Below are 25,339 nucleotides of genomic sequence, written 5' to 3'. Positions count from 1 at the left end.
TACCAGGTTGTGATGTACCCTAGAAGAATGCTTTCTACGGTGCATCTATAAAAATTATTGTGGGTTTTAGGGGACAGGCCAAATTTCTTTAGCTTTCTCAGGAAGTAAAGACACTGGTGATTATTATGTTGGTGTTTGCTTTCAAGTGTAAATGGCCATCTTGTAGATTCAATTCAAGTTTAATTGTCATTCAACTATAAGAGCATAAGATATAGGAACAGAAGTAGGCCATTTGGCCCATCGAGTCTGCTCCACCATTCAATCATGGGCTGATCCAATTCTTCCAGTCATCTCCCCATAGCCTTTGATGCCCAGGCTAATCAAGAATCTATCTATCCCTGCCTTAAATGCACCCAGTGACTTGGCCTCCACAGCCGCTTGTGGCAACAAATTCCACAGATTTACCACCCTCTGACTATCTATATATAAATACCCATTAATACAGCCAAATGAAACAGCATTGCTCCATGGCCAAGTTGTAGAGCACAGTACCAATAGTCACACAGCACAAAGCACACATAGCATGTACACAATAGCAAGCACATAAGTGCATCAGTAAGATACAGCCACACAATAAAAGAGATGTGACTGGAGCCGCAGAAATCTGCAGTCGACCACGATAGAGCTTGTCTTCTGTCAAGTGGGGGTGGGGGGCGGCACTAACTCCAGCCTGGGTGTGGCAACACTGCGGCTTGAGGCTTCGACAAAAAACATACAAGATAGCAAGCACGTATAGGATATCAGTAAGATACAACCATGCAAAAAGTATATATAGGAGGGGTGATTGATAAGTTCGTAGCCTAAGGTAGAAGGAGTCAGTTTTAGAAAACCTAGCACATTTATTTTTCAACATAGTCCCCTCCTACATTTACACACTTACTTCAGTGGTCATGGGGCATCTGGATCTTGATAACTCATCTCCTTCTACCTTAGGCCATGAACTTATCAATCACCCCTGATGAGTTACTAACTTCAAACTTTCTGCATAATCACTCAGAGTTGAACTGCATGTGCATGTAATGAGAGCTGTATAACTCATCTCCTCTTACCTTAGGCCACGAACTTATCAATCACCTCTGCTGTGGACACTTTCTGGAGGTCCAAGATCCGTATGCTCCATGGCTGCTGGACTAAGTGTGTAAATGTAGGAGGGGACTATGTTGAAAAATAAATGTGCTAGGTTTTCTAAAATTGACTCCGTCTACCTTAGGCCACGAACTTATCAATCACCCCTTGTAGTCTAGACCCTTAATTCATCAATGCTGCAGATATCTGCACTCAATTACATAGAGCTGATCTTCTGCTGAGTGAAAACTGGGCAGGCAGCACTGATGCCGCGCCACACCAAACATGGTGGAGTGCACCAGCTCCGATGCCTCTCTCTTGGTGGCTGTAAACAGGTGACACCGCAGTTTGTGACCTAATCCTCGCTACAACCGAAGCCATACAGCTCCCCTGCTGTTCACTGCTGCTGTCAGCTAATAAATCAGTGTGTCAAACTTGTGGCATTCCACATTAACAATGTTCAAAAAGGGTCTTGTGGTCACAAGAAAAGTGACCAAGATAGTCACCCTCTATTAGTCTGTATGCCTCCTTCGACTCAGGCAACAGCACAATGCACAGTTTCTTCATTTTTTTCCTCCAATGAACAACTTGCTGATGGGTAGACCTACAGTACTTTAAGTTCTCATTGATTAGCAGGATCTTGTGATCTTGCAATCAAAAAATATGTTTAAATAGGAGAGTAGTACCTTTTGTTGACCCGCAGAAGGTGCTGCTGCCATCTTAGCAGAAGACCCTTTTTAGTTATGTAGAATTCTGTATCAAAATCTGTGAGGAGTGGGGGAAGAAAGGCTGGGGAGTTGTTCACATCCTGACCAGCAATTAATCATCTTGCAATGGATTAATTTGTCGTACATTCTATTGTGTCCGTGACTGTGGTGTATGCAAATTTGCAATTGTATTTGTAGCACAGTGAAAATTAATTTATTAGTTGTAATGGGTTTTGCAGGATAAGCACAGGATTACAGGAATATTTCGCCCTTAAACATTCCTCCAGTTACCTTTTCTTATTTCTCCAATAGTCTTAACTAATCCTTTCATCTTAGTCATAGTCATACTTTATTGATCCCAGGGGAAATTAGTTTTCGTTACAGCTGCACTATAAATAATAAATAGTAATAAAACCATAAATAGTTAAATAGTAATATGTAAATTATGCCAGGAAATAAGTCCAGGACCAGCCTATTGGCTCAGGGTGTCTGACCCTCCAAGGGAGGAGTTATAAAGTTTGATGGCCACAGGCAGGAATGACTTCCTATGACGCTCTGTGTTGCATCTCGGTGGAATGAGTCTCTGGCTGAATGTACTCCTGTGCCCACCCAGTACATCTTTACGCAGTTTCAACTTTATTTCGCTCTTCTTGCATGTACTGTATTTTTTACCATCCTGTCCATGGCAATTCTGTGCTTAACTGCCTAGGTCCCAAGCTCTTGAGTTCTCTCATTAAACCTCTATCTCCTTTTAAGAATGATTTTGTAATGTACTTCATATATTTATCATATTTTTCCGAGGACTTTGATGTGCTGTGAAATGTTTTGTTGCATTATACTTCAATGTCAGTGTTTCGTGGTTGTACTGACCTTTAAGTTCAGGTTTAATCAGATTGAAGGTCAGTTCTTAAAATCCCATTGTATTTAGGAAAGTTGAGAGACAATTAACTGGCAGCAGAAATAGTGACCTTACCTTTACTGAGGTTGCAATAACTTGCAAACACATTGCTGTGTAGATTGTATTCATATGTTCTTGGAAGGCAAAAAAATGTCAACAGCAATTCATTAAAGTGTATTTAAGCCCTGAAAGAAAATAACTTCGATTCCATTCTGAACTGCCAGTAATTAGTAATACAATTCATTGTAAGTGAATTTGATAGCTTATTATTCTTGCCAAGAAGATTGAAAGCGGGTCTTAACTGATGGGATGAATGCTTTCGTTCTGTGAGTCTCACGTATAATGTGTTTGGTCAACAGGATAACATTGTTCAATATTCAGCATTGATACAAAATGCCACTGACCAACAAAATTTGGGGAATAAATTGGGAACAAATAAACCTGTACTTTGCATTAATTTATGAATTGCATAAATTGGGGCAGGTTTGGGAAAGTATATGTATTCAGCATGAAGTACTTTTACATTGGATTGCCATTCTAATTAAAGTGACAGACTCTTGAGTTATAGAACTGTCACAAACAGCCCAATAACAATAAGATGGTCAGATTATCTGTTATGGTGTGAACCAGGCAGTTGTGTTGTAAAAGCAAGGTTTGACTTGTATATATGCTGGGAATTCTGTTGTCAGTTCAACACAACCTCTCTGCCCTAGCCACATTCTAGGCATTGCCAAATAACCAAGCATTCAGAAGTCCTACATATAGAGTGGAAGAGTTTCCTGTTTATTAACATTAAATTAAAAAGATTAAATTGCAGCAAAATGGAAAATGTTAGATTGAAGGTGTTATGCTATGTTCTAGAAAATTCATTTTGAATTTGATAATTTTTAATTACTTCATTGGCTCCTGGAAGCCAAAGCTCAAAAGAAAGGTTATCCATTTTGACACCCTGCTGTTCTGTTCAGATGTTACTTGAGGTTGAAGAGTTCGATTAAAGGGAGCATTTTCCACCCTTCCCTTGCAGGTGGCGAAATATAATAATGCAACGATGTGCAGCTAGCGCTGCCACCAGTATCATTCAACACTGGTCTAAAAAGAGCATATAATTAAAACTTGTTTATTTTATAATTCTGATTTAATCTGATGTTTTTAAAATTAAATTTATGTTTTACCTATTGATTCAGGCGAAAGGGCCATGATATTTAGTGTTGGTACGATCCAAATACAGATGAAAATAATCTCTGAATACAAAGTCACTTTATTTTTGGCTCAGTATTGATCATTTCCTTTCCTGTACCACCATCTTTTAGTGTTACATATTTTCAAAATTGTTACACCAGGTAATGAGTAATTATTACAAAAATGCTGTAGGTTTTAAATATTTGAAAAGTAAGTTCGATTTTGCTGGACAACCATGCAAAAGATAATACGGAACTTAGAAGAAAATCAGAATTTCGAATTTAGGTTTTTAATTGGGTCTTTTGAAGAAATAAGTAGAAGTTGGGACAATTAACAAAGTCCAGCATGATCATTATATTTATACTATTGTAGAAGTAATTTTAAGAATGATTTTGACAATTTGTTATGTAAATGTTTATTTTTAAGTTGTTCAAATTTGTTATTCAGGTTGGAGAACGTCTGGGCCGTTACGAGGTGGAAAAGCGATGCGCCATAGAGAAAGAGGACTATGATCTGGCGAAGCAGAAGAAACTACAAATGGATGATTATAGAATGAAAGTTTACAAGCAACTGGAGCTGCACAACCTATTGGACATGGGAATGGTCAGTATAAATTCTGCACACAAAATTAAATTTGGTAACATCTTCAGCCAAGTAATTAGCTCCTTAAGCCAGTTTACCATTCTGATTTTGTTTCCATTTTCATGTTCAATTGAAAAGGAGATTGGAAATTACTTCTGTAAGATGCTCATGAATCTTTGAATCAGAATCAGGTTTACTATCACTGATGTAAGTATGGTGTTTTGTGGCAGGCGAAAAGTACAAGATGTTAAAAATGACTGCATTATAATAAGAAATATTAAGAGTTTATGGACTGTTTGGAAATCTGGCAAAGGTGAAATAGCTGCAACTGTGCAGTGCAAGACAAAAATTACTATAATTTATAAAAAAATATAAATAGTGTAAAATATGCATAATAAGATAGAGATAATGGTTTCATAAACTGTTCAGAAATCTGATGGCAGAAGAGAAGAAGCTGTTTCTGAATTATTGAGTGTGTGCCTTAAGGCTTCTTTTCCACCTACTGAATGGAAGTAATGAAAAGAGGGCATGTTTTGAATGGCGATGGTCCTTAATGACGGATGCCATTGCCTGAAGGCACCACCTTCTGAAGATGTCCTTGGTGGGGAGGCTAGTGCTCTTGATGGAGCTGGGTATGTGTGCAATCCTGAGCAGCTTTTTTGATCCTATGCATTGGACCCTCTACAGGAGGCAATGAAGTAACCAGTGATACATCAGAAAGAGTATGTTTTTGTTTTTGCTGGTTCCACAATGTTCTGTTTTGGGGAATTTGTGTAGTTTCGGCATTATGGCAGTAAAAGCATTTTATTGGCTGTTAAGTGGAATTGTAAGAATCATTCAATAAATCCAAGTCTTGCGCTTCAGTCATCCTTGAGCAAATCACCTTCTTTCTGAGCTAGATGTATCATGAATCACAATTAAGAATCAGGATAGTTGATGTTAAATATTTTACTGTATCTTTTATTATTTAGTTTACCATGCTAGAATTCATCTTGTCATGAAGAAAGTAATTATAGTTGACCAGATGACTCCATTAGTTCTAATATTTAATAGTTTAGAAATTAATGTTGTTTTGACTGTACAGATTCGAAAGCTTCCAGAGTTTCCTCTTGAACCAGTGAATCACCCCAGTAAGCTTCAACAACCAAAGGATCTGGGAGTCGAATTTGAACAGGCATCTGTGAAAGCCCATCTGGAAGAAGCACATCAAGCAAATTCTGATCTACAATACCAGACCTCTGTGGTGTCTCCTACACCACTGCATTCTCCTGCCCCACCTGTCAGGTTACCTTCTCCAAAGGTATGCTTCATGTTTTAACATGAGTTTTAGTTACTGGCCTTTGAAAGAAGGAATGAAAATACTTAGAATGGTTAGTTACAAGTGCAAGATTGCTGGAACCTGGAATTGCAGTCTTCATATTAATGTAAGACAATTGTGATATATTTGATATTAACACCACTGATGTTGCTAATGCTCCAAGAGGTTCTGTTCTACTCTCCCACTGTCAAATTTGTTGACATATCAAAGGAAATTAATCTGGACAGATTTATTTTAGAATAAGAATCGGGTTTATTATCACTGATATATGATGTGAAATTTGTTGTCTTGTGGCAGCAGTGCAAGAGAAACTACTGTAAGTTACAATAACTAAACTGTACGAAAACCGAACACAGGGTAGTGTTCATTAGCTATTCAGAAATGCGATGGCAAGGGGAATATGATATTCCTGAAAGGTTGAGTGTGAGTCATTAGCCTCTTGTACCACCTTCCCAATGGTAGCAATGAGAAGAGGGCATGTCCTGTTTGGTGAGGGTTCTTAATGCCGCCTTTTGAAGATGTCCTTGATTGTGTGGAGGCTTGAGCTCAAAAGTTCAAATTAAATTTATTGTCTAGGTACATACTGTATACAGTGCCTATAAAAATTATTAAACCCCCCCCTCCCCAGAAATTGTCATGTTTTATTGTTTTGCATAATTGAGTCACAGTGGATTTAATTTGGCTTTTTTAACACTGATCAATAGAAAGAGACTCTTTTATGTAAAAGTGAAAACATTTCTCTGCAAAGAGATCTTAATGAATTACAAATATAAAACACAAAATAATTGATTGCTTAAGTATTCACTCCCTTTAATATGACACACCAGATCATCACTGGTGCCAACAATTGGTTTTAGAAGTCACATAATTAATTTAATGGAGATCTGTTTTTGCAGACCTATGTGCAGTCAAGGTGTTTCATTTGATTGCAGTAAAAATACACCTGTATCTGGAAGTTCCAACTGCTGGTGAGTCAGTATCCTGGCAAAAACTACATCATGAAGACAAAAGAACACTTCACGACAAGACAGAAGATGAATACAAGAAAATTTCCGACTCCCTGAATATCCCTTAGAGTACAGTTAAGTCAATCATCAAGAAATGGAAAAAATATGCCACGGCTGTAAATCTGCCTAGAGCAGGTCATCCTCAAAAACTGAGTGGTCGTGCAGGAAGGGGACTAATGAGGGAGGCTGCCAAGAGACCGATAACAACTCTGGAGGAGTTGCAAGCTTCAGTGACTGAGTTGGTAGAGGCTGCGCATACAACAACTATTGCCCATGTGCTTCGCAGATCGCAGCTTTATGGGGTGGGGAGGGGAGAGAGAGAGACAAAGAGAAAGCCACTGTTGGAAAAAAACGCACATGAAATCATGGTTAGAGTTTACCAGAAGGTACATGGGAGACTGAAGTCAGCCGGAAAAGGTTCTGTATTCTGATTAAACAAGAATTGACCTTTTTGGCCATCAGACTAAATACTACGTTTGGCATAAGCCAAACACCGCACATCATCAAAAATACACCATTCCTACAGCGAAGCCTGGTGGTGGCTGCCTCATGCTGTGAGGATGCTTCACTGCAGCAGGCCCTGTGAAGGTAGAGAGTAAAATGAATGCAGTAAAATACAGGGAAATCCTGGAGGAAAACCTGATGCACTCTATAAGGGAACTGCGACTTGGGAGAAGGTTTGTTTTCCAGCAAGACAATTACCCCAAGCATAAAGCTAGGCTGCACAGGAATAGCTTAAAAACAACAAAGTTAATGTCCTGGAGTGGTTAAGCCAGAGTCCAGACCACAATCCAATTGAGAATTTGTGGCTGGACTTGAAAAAGAGCTGTCCAATGCAATCTCCAGAGCTTGAGCAGTTTTGTAAAGAAGAATGGGGGAAAATTGCAGTATCCAGATGTGCATAGCTGATGGAGACCTATCCACACAGATGATAAAGTTTAAGGGAATGGGGGATTCTCAGATCCCTGTAAACAATAGTCATAGTCATACTTTATTGATCCTGAGGGAAATTGGTTTTCGTTATAGTTGCACCATAAATAATTAAATAGTGATAAAACCATAAATAATTAAATAGTAATATGTAAATTATGCCAGGAAATAAGTCCAGGACCAGCCTATTGGCTCAAGGTGTCTGACCCTCCAAGAGAGGAGTTGTAAAGTTTGATGGCCACAGGCAGGAATGACTTCCTATGACGCTCTGTGTTGCATCTCTGGCTGAATGTACTCCTATGCCCAACCAGTCCATTATGTAGTACTGACTATGTCTGTGACCGCAGTGTGTTTGAATAATGCCTTCTTTGGAGCAAGATGATTAAAGTTTGCCCAGATCCACATAGATGTCTCTGGGCTTTTCACACCTTTTGATTTTGACAAAAGCAGTACCTGATGGAAATTAGACAGAACATTCCTTTCTTAATTAAAGCATAAATTTGACGGATGTTCTTATCTTTGTAATTAAGTTGTGGCTCCAGCAAACCAGGTAGGACATTCTTTAATTAAGATGGCTGGAGTGTCTAACAAATTGATTGTACTTTTGTATCAATAGTCCATTGACTTGGCCGGAATGGTTATCAAACTGATTGTTCTTTTGTATCGGTGGCCTTATAACTTCTGACAATTCTGACATCAGGCAGTGAACTTGTAGAACCACCGGGGAGATGAGAAAGGGTCTCTCTCTCCCTGATGTCGGGTCCAAGTTCACTCGCCGGCTGAGCTCAAAGAAGTAAACGGGTGAAAAGATAAGTAACGATCTTTTTGTGCTGTTATTATTTGATTTAGCAAAGTTACATTTACACAGATTCAAGGCTGTAATTGTTGCCGAAGGTGAATCTACTAAATACTGACTTGAAGGGGGTGAATACTTGTGCAGTCAATTATTTTGTGTTTTATATCTGTAATTAATTAGATCACTTTGTAGAGATCTATTTTCACTTTGACATGAAAAGAGTATTTTTCTGTTGGTCAGTGTCGAAAAAGTCAAATTAAATCCACTGTGATTCAATGTTGTAAAACAATAAAACATGAAAACCTCCAAGGGGATGAATGCTTTTTATAGGTACTGCAAATCACCATATACTACCTTGAGATTCATTTTCTTTCAGGCATTTACAGTAGAACAGAGAAATACAATGGAATCAATGAAAACCTACACACGGACTGACAAACAGCCAATGTGCAAAAGAAGGCAAACTGTGCAAATACAAATAATAAATAGAAACATAGAAAATAGGTGCAGGAGTAGGCCATTCGGCCCTTCGAGCCTGCACCGCCATTTATTATGATCATGGCTGATCATCCAACTCAGAACCCTGCCCCAGCCTTCCCTCCATACCCCCTGATCCCTGTAGCCACAAGGGCCATATCTAACTCCCTCTTAAATATAGCCAATGAACTGGCCTCAACTGTTTCCTGTGGCAGAGAATTCCACAGATTCACCACTCTCTGTGTGAAGAAGTTTTTCCTAATCTCGGTCCTAAAAGGCTTCCCCTTTATCCTCAAACTGTGACCCTTCGTTCTGGACTTCCCCAACATCGGGAACAATCTTCCTGCATCTAGCCTGTCCAATCCCTTTAGGATTTTATACGTTTCAATCAGATCCCCCCTCAATCTTCTAAATTCCAACGCGTACAAGCCCAGTTCATCCAGTCTTTCTTCATATGAAGGTCCTGCCATCCCAAGAATCAATCTGCTGATCCTTCTTTGTACTCCCTCTATGGCAAGGATGTCTTTCCTCAGATTAGGGGACCAAAACTGCACACAATACTCCAGGTGTGGTCTCACCAAGGCCTTGTACAACTGCAGTAGTACCTCCCTGCTCCTGTACTCGAATCCTCTCGCTATAAATGCCAGCATACCATTCGCCTTTTTCACCGCCTGCTGTACCTGCATGCCCACTTTCAATGACTGGTGTATAATGACACCCAGGTCTCGTTGCACCTTCCCTTTTCCTAATTGGCCACCATTCAGATAATAATCTGTTTTCCTATTTTTGCCACCAAAGTAGATAACTTCACATTTATCCACATTAAATTGCATCTGCCATGAATTTGCCCACTCACCCAACCTATCCAAGTCACTCTGCATCCTCTTAGCATCCTCCTCACAGCTAATACTGCCACCTAGCTTCGTGTCATCCGCAAACTTGGAGATGCTGCATTTAATTCCCTCATCCAAGTCATTAATATATATTGTAAACAACTGGGGTCCCAGCACTGAGCCTTGCGGTACCCCACTAGTCACCGCCTGCCATTCTGAAAAGGTCCCGTTTATTCCCACTCTTTGCTTCCTGTCTGCCAACCAATTCTCTATCCACATCAATACCTTACACCCAATACCGTGTGCTTTAAGTTTGCACACTAATCTCCTGTGTGGGACCTTGTCAAAAGCCTTTTGAAAATCCAAATATACCACATCCACTGGTTCTCCCCTATCCACTCTACTAGTTACATCCTCAAAAAATTCTATGAGATTCGTCAGACATGATTTTCCTTTCACAAATCCATGCTGACTTTGTCCGATGAGTTCACCGCTTTCCAAATGTGCTGTTATCACATCTTTGATAACTGACTCCAGCAGTTTCCCCACCTCCGACGTTTGGCTAACCGGTCTATAATTCCCCGGTTTCTCTCTCCCTCCTTTTTTAAAAAGTGGGGTTACATTAGCCACCCTCCAATCCTCAGGAACTAGTCCAGAATCTAACGAGTTTTGAAAAATTATCACTAATGCACCTACTATTTCTTGGGCTACTTCCTTAAGCATTCTGGGATGCAGACCATCTGGCCCTGGGGATTTATCTGCCTTTAATCCCTTCAATTTACCTAACACCACTTCCCTACTAACATGTATTTCGCTGAGTTCCTCCATCTCACTGGACCCTCTGTCCCCTACTATTTCTGGAAGATTATTTATGTCCTCCTTAGTGAAGACAGAACCAAAGTAATTATTCAATTGGTCTGCCATGTCCTTGCTCCCCATAATCAATTCACCTGTTTCTGTCTGTAGGGAACCTACATTTGTCTTTACCAGTCCTTTCCTTTTTACATATCTATAAAAGCTTTTCCAGTCAGTTTTTATGTTCTCTGCCAGTTTTCTCTCATAATCTTTTTTCCCCTTCCTAATTAAGCCCTTTGTCCTCCTCTGCTGAACTCTGAATTTCTCCCAGTCCTCAGGTGAGCCACTTTTTCTGGCTAATTTGTATGCTTCTTCTTTGGAATTGATACTATCCCTAATTTCTCTTGTCAGCCACGGGTGCACTACCTTCCTTGATTTATTCTTTTGCCAAACTGGGATGAACAATTGTTGTAGTTCATCCATGCAATCTTTAAATGCTTGCCATTGCATATCCACCGTCAATCCTTTAAGTGTCATTTGCCAGTTTATCTTAGCTAATTCACGTCTCATACCTTCAAAGTTACCCCTCTTTAAGTTCAGAACCTAAGTAATAAGTAAATAAACCTCAGAAATAAGTAAATAAAGAATACTGAGAATGAGTTGTAGGGTGATAGAGACCTATAACACTTAGAACAGCATAGAAACAGGCCTGAGTCTTCATCAAAGTTACTTTAGTTCACAATCACATGCTCAAGTACATCTGTGCACAGGTACAATGAAAAGCTTGCATGAGCATCACAGAAACATAGCATCATACAAGGAGAATTCACAAGAAAAACATAAACACAAGCTTTACCATCACATTTCTGCTTTCACTTTCTTTCTGTAGGTGGATGCAAGCTCACTTCCCTATGATGAGAGACCCCTGCCAGCTCAACGCAAGCCCTCAGAATTGTACAGTGTTCCCCAGCTAGACATTAATGAGAATCCTGCTAAAAACACAGACACTTTGCCTACATCAGGATATGGGATTACTGGAGAACCAGAGCCACTAACTGAGAAAGCTTTCAGAGAAGCTAGTTTCGCCATTGAGTTATTTGGAGAGTCTCTGGTGAGTATTTCCTCTAGCATTTGTATATTATGTGATATTGGCTATTATTATTTTAGGAAGTGCATTCTATTACTGGTGAGATTTTGATTTTCAGACAAGTGCTTGAAACGAGTAGCAATTTCAATAAACCAGGAATTTCTGCAATACTCAGGTCATGTGGCTCTGAGGAGAGAAGCAGAATTGCAAATTGTGTGGTTGACCCTTTAGCAGAAAAGGAAAGAGTTAGAAGTACAAATGCTTTGTAGGGAAAATATGGGGTAGTGTTTGGGGGAGGGGGGTTGAGTGGTTGTGAAGAACAAAGACTGTAAAACAGATGAGAGTGGGACAAAGGAAATGAAACTGGTGAAGATCATTCAGATTTGGAGACCTCTGAAGATTAATTAGATCAGATGAGTCAGGCACAACTTGAAAATATTATTGAAGAATGGGATGGAATGGGGGAAAGGTGAGAAATATTACTCAAACTGGAAGTAGGTGGACTTGGTGAATGATACCATATGAAACAAAGCAAGTGTTTCAAAGCATCGCTTTTTTGATATAAGGACCAAAACTGTTCATAATACTCCAAATGTGGTCTGACCAATGCCTTATAAAGTCTCAGCATTACATTCCAGGTAACAAATCCAGAACTGCTAATAACCCACTCCATCAGTACTACATTCAGGAAAAATAATTCATATACTCTGTTTTGATCATATTTTCCCAACAATTGAATAGATTGAGGTTGTAGCATTGCTGGTCATCAGGTACATATATTTTTGCACTTACAGTCTCCCAGAAGGCCACCACTTCACCAGTATTGGCATCATTTCGATTGCACCTTACCTGATTGTTTAGTTTACCTGAGGGGAGGACTGGAATTTGAGGTGGCTGCAGAAATGATAATATTAATTCTATACAAACGTTTGTAGATTAATTGTATAATTATATAGATTATCTGGTGCATGAGCAGATCCTGTGCATCAGGTTAAACAGTAAAACTATGGTCTTGTGAGATTAGCAGACTTTCTGGGTGTTGGATGTTAATACCATAGTTATTTAATAATAACATAGTTATTTAATGTCCATGGTATGTAATAGTGTATATTTTCCAGTAAACTGAAAATTTTAAGTGGTGTGAGGAAAAATACAAATCTCTGGACCCTCGAACTCTGGCCATACTCCCAACCTCTGCTTTGACCACACGTCCCGCTTGCAGTCCAGACTAATGCATGAGCTGGATGTCTGACCTTGAGGATTTGGAAGCAATCAGAACTAGATTATCAAAATTCTACTATGTCAAAACATTATGATCCTCAAGTGTTTCTAATCATTGTAAAGAATACTAGTGGTTCCATTGTCATGGAAGCTGTTTATGGGTAAAATCTCTGTAGTTACCACAGATAGATACAGTAGCATAATTTTCAATCTATTCATGATTTCTGTTAACTCATTCAAATACCTTTTGTATATTTCTGTTCAAAAATTTTGTTTGTCAAAGGTGGCTGGTGCCTATTCAAAAACTTGGTCGTATAGGGAAGATGCTTTGCTGGCTGTTTATAAAAAGCTTTCCACTGTTTCTGATGATCTAACTAAGGACGAGCTAAAGAATATGTTACGAGCAGCAATCTTCCTTGTTCATAGAGCGATTAAGGATAAAGTATCATCTGTAAGTACTAAACACTGATCATACTCTTCACCTAAAATTTTTTGGATTTACTTCTTCCTGAAATTATTCTTGTGGTTTCACCAATGCTTTTCAGTGTATTTACATATGTCTTTTCAGTTACAGCGGTGCTAGAAAATTTGTGAACCCTTTAGAATTTTCCCTATTTCTGCATAAATGTGACCTAAAATGTGATCAGATCTTAAGTCCTAAAACTAGATAAAGAGGACCCAATTAATTAAATAACACAAAAAACATGATGCTTGTTCATTTATTTATTGAAAAACATGATCCAATATTACATGTATTTGTTGGAAGAAGTATGTGAACCTCTAGTTTTATCAATTCATTAAAAGAGGAAATTAGAGTAAGGTGTTTCAACCAATGGGATGACAATCGGGTGTGAGTGTGGGACAGCCTGCCCTATTTAAAGAGCATAAACCTGGGTCTTCACTATGAAAGTTTGATCTTCACTACACAGGTGTTTGGAAGTGTACCATGTCTTGATCAAAGGAGATCTCTGAGGACCTCAGAGGAAAAAAAGTTGTTGATGCTCACCAGGCTGGAAAAGGATACAACACCATTTCTAAAGGGTTTGGCAGAATAGTGTACAAATGGGGGAAATTCAACACTGTTGTTACTCTCCCCAAGAGTGGTCAGCCAACAAAAATCACTTCAAGAGCGAGGTGTGTATTATTCCAGGAGCTCACAAGGAACATCTAAGGACCTACAGGCCTCTCTTGCAATGGCTAATGTCAGTGTTCATGAGCCTACCATCAGGCAGACAATGTTGTGCATGACAGCATTACAAGGAGAAAGCCACTGTTCTCCAAGAACAACAATGCTGCCCGTCTAAGGTTTGCTAAAGACCACGTGGATGAGCCAGAAGACTATTGGAAGAATATTTTGTGGACGGATGAGTCCAAAATAGAACTTTTTTGGCTTAAGTAACATGTGTTATGTTTGGAGAAAAGCAAACACTGCATTCCAGCATCAGAAACTCATCCCATCTGTGATATGTGGTGGTGGCAGTGTCATGGTTTTGGGCCTGCTTTGCTGTCTCGGGGCCAAGATGGCTTGCCGTCATTGATGGAACTAGGAATTTTGAATTGTACCAGCAAATTCTGCAGGAAAATGTCAGGGCATCTATCCATGAACTGATGCTCAAGAGAAAGTGGGTCATGCAGCAAGGCAATGACTTTAAACACGCAAGTCAGTCTACCAAAGAATGGTTAAAGCAGAAGAAATTCCATGTTTTGGAATGGCCGAGTCAACGTCCTGACCTTAATCCTATAGAAATGTTGTGGAAGGACCTGAAGCAAGCAGTTCCATGTAAGGAAGCCCACCACCATCTCAGAGTTGAAGCAGTTTTGTAAGAAGTCGTGGACTAAAAATCCTCCAAGCCAATGTACAGGACTGATCAACGGTTACCGGAAAATATTTGGTTGAAGTTGCTGCTTTACGGTGGCAATTACTGAAAGTGAAAGTTCACATACTTTTTTCCAACAAATACATGTAATATTGAATCATTTTTCTAAATAAATGAAAAGTATATATTTTTTGCATTATTTGTTTAATTGGGTTCTCTTTACAGTGGCATGCAAAAGTTTGGGCACCGCTGGTCAAAATTTCTGTTACTGTGAATAGCTAAGCGAGTAAAAGATGAACTGATTTCCAAAAGGCATAAAGTTAAAGATGACACATTTCTTTAATATTTTAAGCAAGAAAACTTTTTTATTTCCATCTTTTACAGTTTTAAAATAACAAAAAAGGAAAAGGGCCCGAAGCAAAAGTTTGGGCACCCTGCATGGCAGTACTTAGTAACATCCCCTTTGGTAAGTATCACAGCTTTTAAATGCTTTTTGTAGCCAGTTAAGAGTCTTTCAATTCTTGTTTGGGGGAATTTTCGCCCATTCTTCCTTGCAAAAGGCTTCTAGTTCTGTGAGATTCTTGGGCTGTCTTGCATGCACTGCTCTTTTGAGGTCTATCCACAGATTCTCCATGAAGTTCTATTTTAACTTCAGTCCACAGGACTTGTTTCCAAAATGCATCAGACTTGTTTAGATATTCCTTTGAACCTTTTGAATAGAACTTTTTGACCGCAATGAGCAAAGATATGTTTGGAGAAAAAAGAGTGCAGAACTTCATGAAAAGAACCACTCTCCAACTGTTAAGCACTGGGGTGGATCGATCATGCTTCGGGCTTGTGTTGCAGCCAGTGGCACGAGGAACGTTTACTGGTGGAGGGAAGAATAAATTCAACTAAATACCAGCAAATTCTGGAAGCAAACATCACACCGTCTGTAAAAAAGCTGAAGATGAAAAGAGGATGGCTTCTACAACAGGATAATGAACCTAAACACACCTCAAAATCCACAATGGACTACCTCAAGAGGCGCAAGCTGAAGGTTTTGCCATGGCCCTCAGCGTCCCCTGACCTAAACATCATCTGAAATCTGTGGATAGACCTCAAAAGAGCAGTGCATGCAAGATGGCCCAAGAATCTCACAGAACTAGAAGCCTTTTGCAAGGAAGAATGGGTGAAAATTCCCCCAAACATGAATTGAAGGACTCTTAACTGGCTACAAAAAGCGTTTAAAAGCTGTGATACTTACCAAAGGGGGTGTTACTATGTACTGCCGTGCAGGGTGCCCAAACTTTTGCTTCAGGCCCTTTTCTTTTTTTGTTATTTTGAAACTGTAAAAGATGGAAATAAAAAAGTTTTCTTGCTTAAAATATTAAATATGTCATCTTTAACCTTATGCCTTTTGGAAATCAGTTCATCTTTTACTCGCTTAGCTATTCACAGTAATAGAAATTTTGATCAGGGGTGCCCAAACTTTTGAATGCCACTAGAGTTGAAGCAGTTTTGTAAAGGGAAATGGACTAAAATTCCTCCAAGCTGATGTACAGGACTGATCAACGGTTACCAGAAATATTTGGTTGAAGTTACTGCTTTATCCGGGGGGGGGATGTCACAGCACTTACTGAAAGCGAAGGTTCACATACTTTTTTCCAACAAATGCATGTAATATTGCATCATTTTTCTAAATAAATAAATGAAAAGTATACATTTTTGCATTATTTCTTTCATTGGGTTCTCTTTATCTAGTTTTAGGACTTGTGTGAAGATCTGATCAAATTTTAGATCATATTTATGCAGAAATAAAGAACATTCTAAAGGGCCAACAAATTTCTAGCACCACTGTACATGCACAGTCAACAACCGTGGAAGCAAGTTATTGGGGGAGGATAATTGCTGAACCAAAACCTTTATCTCTGGAATTTATATAATGATTTTCAACTTGAATTTGTTTCAGCATCCCATGAGAAACTTTGTCAAATGGCTGTAAAAGACATGAAGCTTCAGTAGGATTTAAAAATAAAATTGGTGGTGCAGTGAAATTTGAAGAAGGTTAACTATAGTTACATCAGGATATTGATCAACTAGGAAAGTGGGCAAAGGTTGGCTGCTGATACTTTAATTTGTACAAATATGAAATGCTTTTGGGAAGTTAAACCAAGGCAGGACATGGAGTCAATGGCAATGTCCTGGGAGATTTTGAATAGAGACCTATGTGTAAAAGCTCATGATTCACTAAAAGTAACATGGGTAGGTAGGGTGGTGAAAATGGCTTGTGTCTTGCTTGCCTTCATCAGTTGAGACTGAGTACAAAAGAGTAAGGGTTTCATTTTGCAGTTCTACAAAGTGTTCAAAATGTTGATTGGCTGCACTTGGATTAATGTTGTGCAGTTCTAATTGCCACACTGTAGGAAAGATGTGATTAGGTTGGAGAGGATGCAGAAAGGATTCATAAGAATGTTGTCTGGATTGCAGGACTTCAGTTAGAAAGAGAGATTTAGATAGGCTGGGTCTTTTTGAGCAAAGAGGGTAAATTGAGACATAGTCATACTTTATTGATCCTGGGGGAAATTGGTTATCGTTACAGTTGCACCATAAATAATAAGTAATAAAACCATAAATAGTTAAATAGTAATATGTAAATTATGAAATAAGTCCAGGACCAGCCTATTGGCTCAGGGTGTCTGACCCTCCAAGGGAGGAGTTGTAAAGTTTGATGGCCACAGGCAGGAGAAACATGCTAATAATAAGAAGGATGAGGTTTAAAATTCACCAGAGTTACTTGGTATCAGTATCTGTTCCTAAATTCTGAGGGTAAGAAGAAAAAAGAACCAAGAACCACTATTGGGCTAAAATGTGCTTTTAGCCCACTCTGCCACTCAGTTGGATCATAGCTGGTCCTATCTAATCATTATTAACTTTGCATTCCTAGGCCTCCTAATATATTTACTTTTATAGACTCATCTTCAATTAACTTCTTGCAAAAATGTCTATTTTCAATCCCCTAGATTAAGTAGTCACCCAGAATGATGTACGTTACATGGAGTATATTATTTGACACCATCAAAATCAACTGATTGTTTTGTAATTTTCAATCCCTTGCAGCTTTGATTTCTGCATACTGAATTGTGAAGTTGCAGGAGCTACCTTTCATCATTAATGTAAAACTCAAATAATCTTGCATACTCCATACTTTGGTGCTGGACTAGCAGATTATATGAACTACTCTGTTACTTAAAGCATCAAACACCTTTTATTAGCATTTTAAAAACATGCTATACAGTAGTGTAATAGATTTTGCAGTGAACCTGGTGAGTTCCTAGAGAGCAGGAAGTTTGGGGATCGCTGCACATGAGGCCCGCATCTTTGAGCCCCAGATGTTCTTCAGACCCTAGGAAGTGTTGCAGCCATAAACCCTGCTGGTAGTCACTTGCTCATGCTCACTAATAAGTGAGCTAGATGCTGAACAATTTAATATTTGATTTTTCTCAGTTTTATTGGCTCCCAGAATGCATTGGGAAATTAAAATGCTTTTCTTGTATAGCAGAGGAACAATATTTATGGCCCAAAAATTAATATGACCAAGAAATATGATAAATGGTGTGGAAGATGTAATGGAAGGGAAATTACTTTTTAAGGTGACAACAGGTAAATTCTGTTACTGAATGGGTGGATTGTATTCCAAGGAAATAGTCTGCATTGAAGCCATATCAAAGTTCAAAGTAAAATTTATTATCGAAGTATGTATATGTCACCGTGTACTTTTCTGAGATTCATTTTCTTGCAAGTATTCACAGTAGAAAAAAGAAATGCGGTAGAATCAATGCAAAACTACACACAAAGACTGACAAACAGCCAATATGCACAAGACAAACTGTACACATACAATAAATAAAAAAATAGATCAGACAAAGCTGAGAAAGAGTTGCAGAGTTCTTGAAAGCAAGTCCATAGGTTGTGGTATCAGTTCTGTGTTGAGGTGAGTGAAGTTATCTGTGTTGTTTTTGGAACCCGATGGTTGAAGGGTAATAACTGTAACTGGACCTGGTGGTATGAAACCTAAGGCACCTGTACCAGCTAATGGCAGCAGCGAGAAGAAAGCATGGCCTTGGTGGTTTCTTGTTATTGGTAATGGATGCTACTTTCCTGTGGCAGCATTCCTTGTAGATGTTCTCAGTGGTGGGCAAGGCTTTTCCTTTGATGGACTGCGCTGTATCACAACTTTTTATTGGCTTTTCTGTTCTTGGGCATCAGTGTTTCCATATCAGGCCATGATGTAATCAGTCAGGATACTCTCCACAGAAATTTGTTAAAGTTATAGATGACATGCTGAACCTGTGCAAACCTCTAAGGAAGTAGAGGTGTTGACATGCCTTCTTTGTGATGGCGCTTTCATGCTGTACTTGGCCTTACAGCCTTGAGTACAGGTGTCCCCCCCCCCCGCCCCTTTACAAAGGTAGAGCGTTCCTATGAAACCTTTCTTAAGCTGAAATGGCGTAAAGCAAAGAACCATTAATTTATATTGGAAAAATTTTCGTAAAAGCGAAAATCCTCTTTGTAATGCGAAAACAGGTTACTAATGTAGGTCTTTTGTAAAAGCGAAGTGGCACAAAGCGAACATTCGTAAAGCGGGGGGCACCTGTATAAAGCGAGTAGAGCAGGGGGCTAAGCACACAGCTTTATAATGCACCTGTGCTGATGGTGATTGTGGAGGAGATGTTAGCAATCCAAACTGACTGGGGTCTGCAAGTTTATGAAATTGAGGACCCAGTTGCACAAGGAGATATTGAGGGCTAGGTCTTGGCACTTACTGATTTGTTTTGAGGGGATGATAGTATTGAATGCAGAGCTGTAGTCAATGAAGAATGTCAGATATTGCAGGGCTGAGTGAAGAGGCAGTGAAGTGGTGTCATTTGTTGACCTGTTGTGATGGTAGGCAAATTGAAGGAGATCCATGTCAGTCCTCTGGCAAGAGTTGATGTTTCATGACCAACCTCTCAAAGCACTTCATCTGTGTATCTGTCAAGAAAGAGTTGAAAAACTTGCTTCTTCTCCCTCCCCACACACACAAATTCTGTTGGAGTGAATTTTATTTTATTTCTCAAATATTTGCACCATTATTTGTGAATTTCAAATTTATGTAACTGTGAGTTGCACTATATTCATTTATAATTAATGTATTTTGTAATTGCCACTAGGGGGCAGCCAAGTATCAGTTTGATGCCAAAATCAAGACTTTTTTCCAGATTCATTTATATAAACATACGGATGCAGTCAAATGCACCTTTTGCTTCCGCAATCAACACAACCTAAGGATGTGCAGGGCAGCCCATAAGAGTTGCCACACTTTCTGGCGCCAGCAAAGTATGCCCACCATGTTCTAAGTTTAAAGTAGATTTATTATCGAAGTACATATACTATATATAACCTTGGAATTTGCCTCTTTGCCGGCAGCCATAAAACAAAGAAACACATTAGAACCCAGTTAAAAAAAAAGAAGCCTAGATGGCAAAGGTCATGAAACACCCAATGTGCATAAAAAGGACAAATTGTTCAAACAATAAAAAAAGCAAACAAAACACAATATGATCCATGGAGTCCCCGAAAGTGGGTCCACAGCCGTGGAACCAGTTCAGCGCTAGGACGAGTGAAGCCAGTCCAGGAGGCTGATGACTGTAGGTCACGACCATGGAGCTCATTCAGCGCTGAGGCGAGTGAAGCCAGTCCAGGAGGCTGATGGCTGCAGGCCACAGCCATGGTTCCAGTTCAGTCACACTGCCCTAGCAGCCTTGATTAACCCATCCCAACATGGGACAATTTACAATGACTGGTTAACCTACCCAGAACATCTTTGAACTGCGAGAAGAAACAGAAACACCTTGGGAAAACCTATGAATTGAACTCTGGAATACAGTGACGCTCCAAAATGTAAGAGCCAAAAGTGTATCTTGCTGCATATGTGGCAGAGTTTGTGGATCCCACACTGGTCTCATCAATTATCTCGAGACAACAACTGGAGAGGAAGCAAGTCACTCTTTGCCTCAGAGAGAATGTAGTACAGATTAAGAAGACTAGTAGTTCTAAATACTGGCTTCATTTTCACAAACTAGTGGATCTCAAGTTTTGCAGAATAAATTTAGATTGAAGTTCTTAACTGGCTATTGCCTTGAAAACGTGCTGAATTGTTAATTGTTGCGGTGTTCATTGAGCTTGGCAATTAGCTTGCAGACACTTCATCACCAGTTCAGGATGTCATCTTGACTGGTAATGAAATATCTGCAAACTTGTTGAACACCACAATATTAAACCCCTCAACCCAAGCTACCAATATTCACCAACGTCCTAAACTATTGTTGAATTTCCTTGTTTGCTTAAAATAAACAGTACTGCATTCTTTTAAGGACAATTACTTAGAATAAATAGAGTCCATAAATGTTATTCTTCCTCACAGGTTTTGCAGTTTGACCACTTCCTTTGAACTGGGTTATTCTAGTGAGAGACAATAGTCAGAAATATTCTTTAACAGCACATATAGTTCTAGTTACCACTGTCTTCCATCTAATCCACTTAAAAATATATTATCTAAGCGAATGTTGAATTTGTTTTGAAAAGATGAGTTTTTATAGGTGTAGTCCATTGGGTCTTGGCAGCAACTTTAATGTCACTTCACTGCAGCTGCTGCCAAGATAAGCAAGTTGAATCGTAGCTTCTTTAGCTTTTCCTAAGTTTCAGTGGGAATTGCCTCCTCACTGAATGTTGTTGTCAGCATAGGCAGGCTTTGTTTTGTTTGTTAGCAGCTCTATTCAAGGTCAGACTGTCCTGTGGTGAACTGCTGGTTCATATTTATGTTCTATTATTCCTATCCTTTCCCCATCAATCTTCATGAGGGTCCCTTATCTACCACCTGCTGATCTGAGTTGGAAGGCAAACATTCTATTTTTTGTGTGTTGTTCTGGATTTCTAGCATCTGCAGAATCTGTAACATATCGATGTAGTTATAAAGAAGGCAAGACAGCGGCTATACTTTGTTAGAAGTTTGAAGAGATTTGGCATGTCAACAGATACACTCAAAAACTTATATAGTTGTACCGTGGAGAGCATTCTGACAGGCTGCATCATTGTCTGGTATGGAAGGGCTACTGCACAGGACTGAAAGAAGCTGCAAAAGGTTGTAAATCTAGTTGGCTCCATCTTGGGTACTAGCCTACAAAGTACCCAGGACATCTTTAGGGAGTGGTGTCTCAGAACAGCAGTGGCCATTATTAAGGACCTCCAGCATCCAGGACATGCCCTTTTTTCACTGTTACCATCAGGTAGGAGGTACAGAAGCCTGAAGACACTCAGCCATTCAGCAACTGCTTCTTCCCCTCTGCCATCTGATTCCTAAATGAACATTGAATCTTTGGACACTACCTCACTTTTTTTTAATATGCAATATTTCTGTTTTTGCACATTTTAAGAAAATCTATTCAATATATGTAGTTGATTCACTTGTTTATTATCATATTTATTTTGTTATTTTTCTCTGCTAGATTATGTATTGCATTGAACTGCTGCTGCTAAGTTAACAAATTTCACGTCACATGCAGGTGATAATAAACCTGATTCTGGTACATCTAGTATGTCCTGTGTAAAATATATATCTCTAAATGTTTTGGAATTGTTAAAGATGCTGCATAAAAACACATTTTTGGTGTTAACAATAGAATCCAGTCAGTCTGCTATTGTCTTCTCCCTAGATATTTGAATATTGTGTGTACTACACCAAGCAATGTGACCTACCTGATTCTGATTCTATGCCTGATGCTTCTCTGGCCCAGCAGTGTAAAAGGTGCCAAGCTTCAGATATTTACTCCTAGTAATCTTTGGAACTTTGGAATGATGAATCAGGCTTGCATTGATGCTTTTATATGTGGCATCATTTTGTTTTCAATTTTAAGTTCTTTTTCTTAAACATATTCATGATAATATTCATTTAATGTGTTTGAAACTGTAGAATGATTCAAATTCTGATCAAAAGAAATGATACATTCTGCTCCTGTCTTCCATTTTGGAGTAATTTGCCTTCACAAACCATGTAGATGGTTACAAATTGCAAGCATTTCACCAGTTATAGATTTAAGGATGTTAGGTCAATTAAACTGAATGGGCTTAATTTTAAGTGATAGGTTGAGTGTGCAAGAAGTTTGGCAAATGCAGTTTAATGAGGCAAAGTGTTGTGGTCTTGCACTGCAGTAGAAAAAACTTAAAGGCAAACTATTATCTAGAGCAGGGGTTCTCAGTATTGAGTCCACAGACTCCTTTCTTTAATGGTATTGGTCCACGGCATAAAAAAGGTTGGGAACCCCTGATCTAGAGGGAGAAACTACAAATGAATGGGGTTGTCTAATGCTTGAAACTCAGAAGTTAGCATACAGCTGCAGTAAGCAGTTAGGAAGGCCTTTATTGCTAGAGAAGTTGAAGTTTAGAGAAGCGTTGTTGCAATTGTATAGTGTTGGGAAACTGTACCTGAAGTACTGTGTGCAGTTTTGGTTCCCTTATTTCAGGAAAACATGCCAGCACTTGAGATGGTCCTGAAAAGATCCATCAATTTAATTCCTGGGATGAAAAGACTGTCATTTTTTTTAGAATAAATTGGACTTGTGGTTGTTACAATAAAGAGGGCTCATCTTATTGAAAGGTACCAGATCCTAAGAGGGCATGGCAAAGCAGATGTTGAGATGCTTCTTCCAATGGAGGTATCCGGAATGAGGAAATTATTACAAGATAAGGAAGCAGTAGTGTTATCGTACTGAATCTCTGGAATTCTGCATGAAACCCCTCTGGTTTCTTTGGCTGCGTAAGTCTAGGGATTGCACACTCTGGTCCCGCCAAACCCGTGAGATTGAGACGGCTCTCCTACCCCAAACCTGGTTTGTATGGATGTTGTGTAATTTGCTCCCTGGTTTCAACTCAGTGCCAAGAAATAATAGGCAGCACGCTGCATACGATTAAAGGAATTATATTTATGAATCTTAGCTAAATGGGTTAGTAAAGAAAAGAAAGAACAAGAAACAAAAAGGGCCCATTATAATTAAACATTTAAATGTGCACAAGTTGGAGCTCAACTCTTCCCAAAGTTCATATTCACCGATCCTCAGTCGACTTTGCCACCTTGCTCCACCCAATCACAGTCCCCCACTGGGTCGAATCCTATGGGCAGTTCTCTCCAGCATCTTCTCTCTTCATCTCCTGCGGAACAAAGGACCCCAGCTCACATTGGTGGTGGGCACACTACACAAAAACTAGCTCCCCTGATTGGATGGCTACGTTCCAAAGCACCCGTTATCTCTAACCATAACCCAAACACTGCTTCTACAGAGAAACCATTATATTAGCAGTGTAACCTTTCCCAGTGTGTTGCATGTATTCTAGAGGTAAGGCAGATACATCTTGGAGCTAAATGTGACTGACATGTGGACCAGCTACGATTATGTTGAAGAGTTGAGCAGGTTTGAGGGACCAGATTGTCTGACTGCTCTCCATAATAATTAATTAATTACCCCACACTTGATAGTTTTAGATATTCCCCCCCCCCCAAGCCATTAATCTAATTTTAGATAGGCTATTTCTTTCAGTGACCTTTAATTTTCATCTTGCTACTTGTGAATTTACTAAAGGATGTCTTTTATGGTGAATCTTAAATACAGTGCTGTTGGAAAGTTTGTAATCCTGTAGAATTTTCTCTATTTCTGTATAAATATGACTTAAAATATGATCAGATCTTCATGTAAGTCCTAAAACCAGATAAACAGAACTCAGTTAAATATATAACAGAAAAAACCGTTTAGTTCATTTATTTATTGAGAAAAGTGATCCAATATTACATGTATTTGTTGGAAAAAGTATGTGAACCTCTGCTTTAAGTAACTTGTGTGATCCCCTTGTACAGTATTAACTTCAACCACTGTTTCTGGTAACTGTTGATCAGTCCTGCTCATCGGTTTGAAAGAATTTTAGGCCATTTCTCCTTACAAAACTTCGTCAACCCTGGAATGTCGATGGCCTTCCTTGTATGAGCTGCTTGCTTCAGGTCCTTCCACAACATTTCTATAGGGTTAAGGTCTGGACTTTGACTCAGCTATTCCAAAATATAAATTTTCTTCTTTTTAAACAATTTTGTTGTTGATTTGCTCTCGTCTTTTGGATCATTGTCTTGTTGCATTATTCACCTCCCTCTAAGCTTGAGGTGACGGACTGCTGCCCTGACATGCTCCTGTAAGGTGTCTTCATACAATTTTGAATTCATTGTTCTCTCAGCAATTGCAACCTATTCAGGTCCTAAGGCAGCAAAGTAACCCAAACCGTGATGTTCCTTCCACCATGCTTCACAGTTGGGATGATGTTTTGGTGTTGGTGTGCAGTGCCCTTTTTCTTCCAAATATAGCAATATGCATTTCTGCCAAAAAGTTTTAACTTTTGTCTCATCTGTCCATGGAACATTGTCCCAGAATTGTTGTGGAACATTCAGCTGGTTTTTTGCAAATTTGAGATGTGCAGCAATGTTTTCTTTTTGGGGAGCAGTGGTGTCCTTCCATGAACACCATTCTTGTTCAGTGTTTTTCTTGTAGTGGACAAATGAACAGAGACTTTA

At 39.1% G+C, this 25,339-nt stretch overlaps 1 protein-coding gene across 5 annotated transcripts in view; it reads left to right on the top strand.

Annotated features, from left to right (window-relative positions):
* cep104 (centrosomal protein 104) overlaps positions 1-25,339 on the top strand; it is a 134,648-nt gene that overhangs the window by 36,860 nt on the left and 72,449 nt on the right. For all 5 annotated transcript variants that reach the window (XM_072245347.1, XM_072245346.1, XM_072245351.1 and 2 more), the window contains 4 exons: positions 4,297-4,452; positions 5,516-5,731; positions 11,477-11,698; positions 13,179-13,346. In XM_072245347.1, coding sequence (XP_072101448.1) covers positions 4,297-4,452; positions 5,516-5,731; positions 11,477-11,698; positions 13,179-13,346 — 762 coding nt within the window. The remainder of the gene's footprint in view (positions 1-4,296; positions 4,453-5,515; positions 5,732-11,476; positions 11,699-13,178; positions 13,347-25,339) is intronic.

Source organism: Mobula birostris, chromosome 27 (genome assembly GCF_030028105.1).
Source record: "Mobula birostris isolate sMobBir1 chromosome 27, sMobBir1.hap1, whole genome shotgun sequence".
NCBI lineage: Eukaryota > Metazoa > Chordata > Chondrichthyes > Myliobatiformes > Myliobatidae > Mobula > Mobula birostris.
The sequence above is the reverse complement of the archived record's forward strand: the minus strand, read 5'-3'. Positions and strand labels throughout refer to the sequence as shown.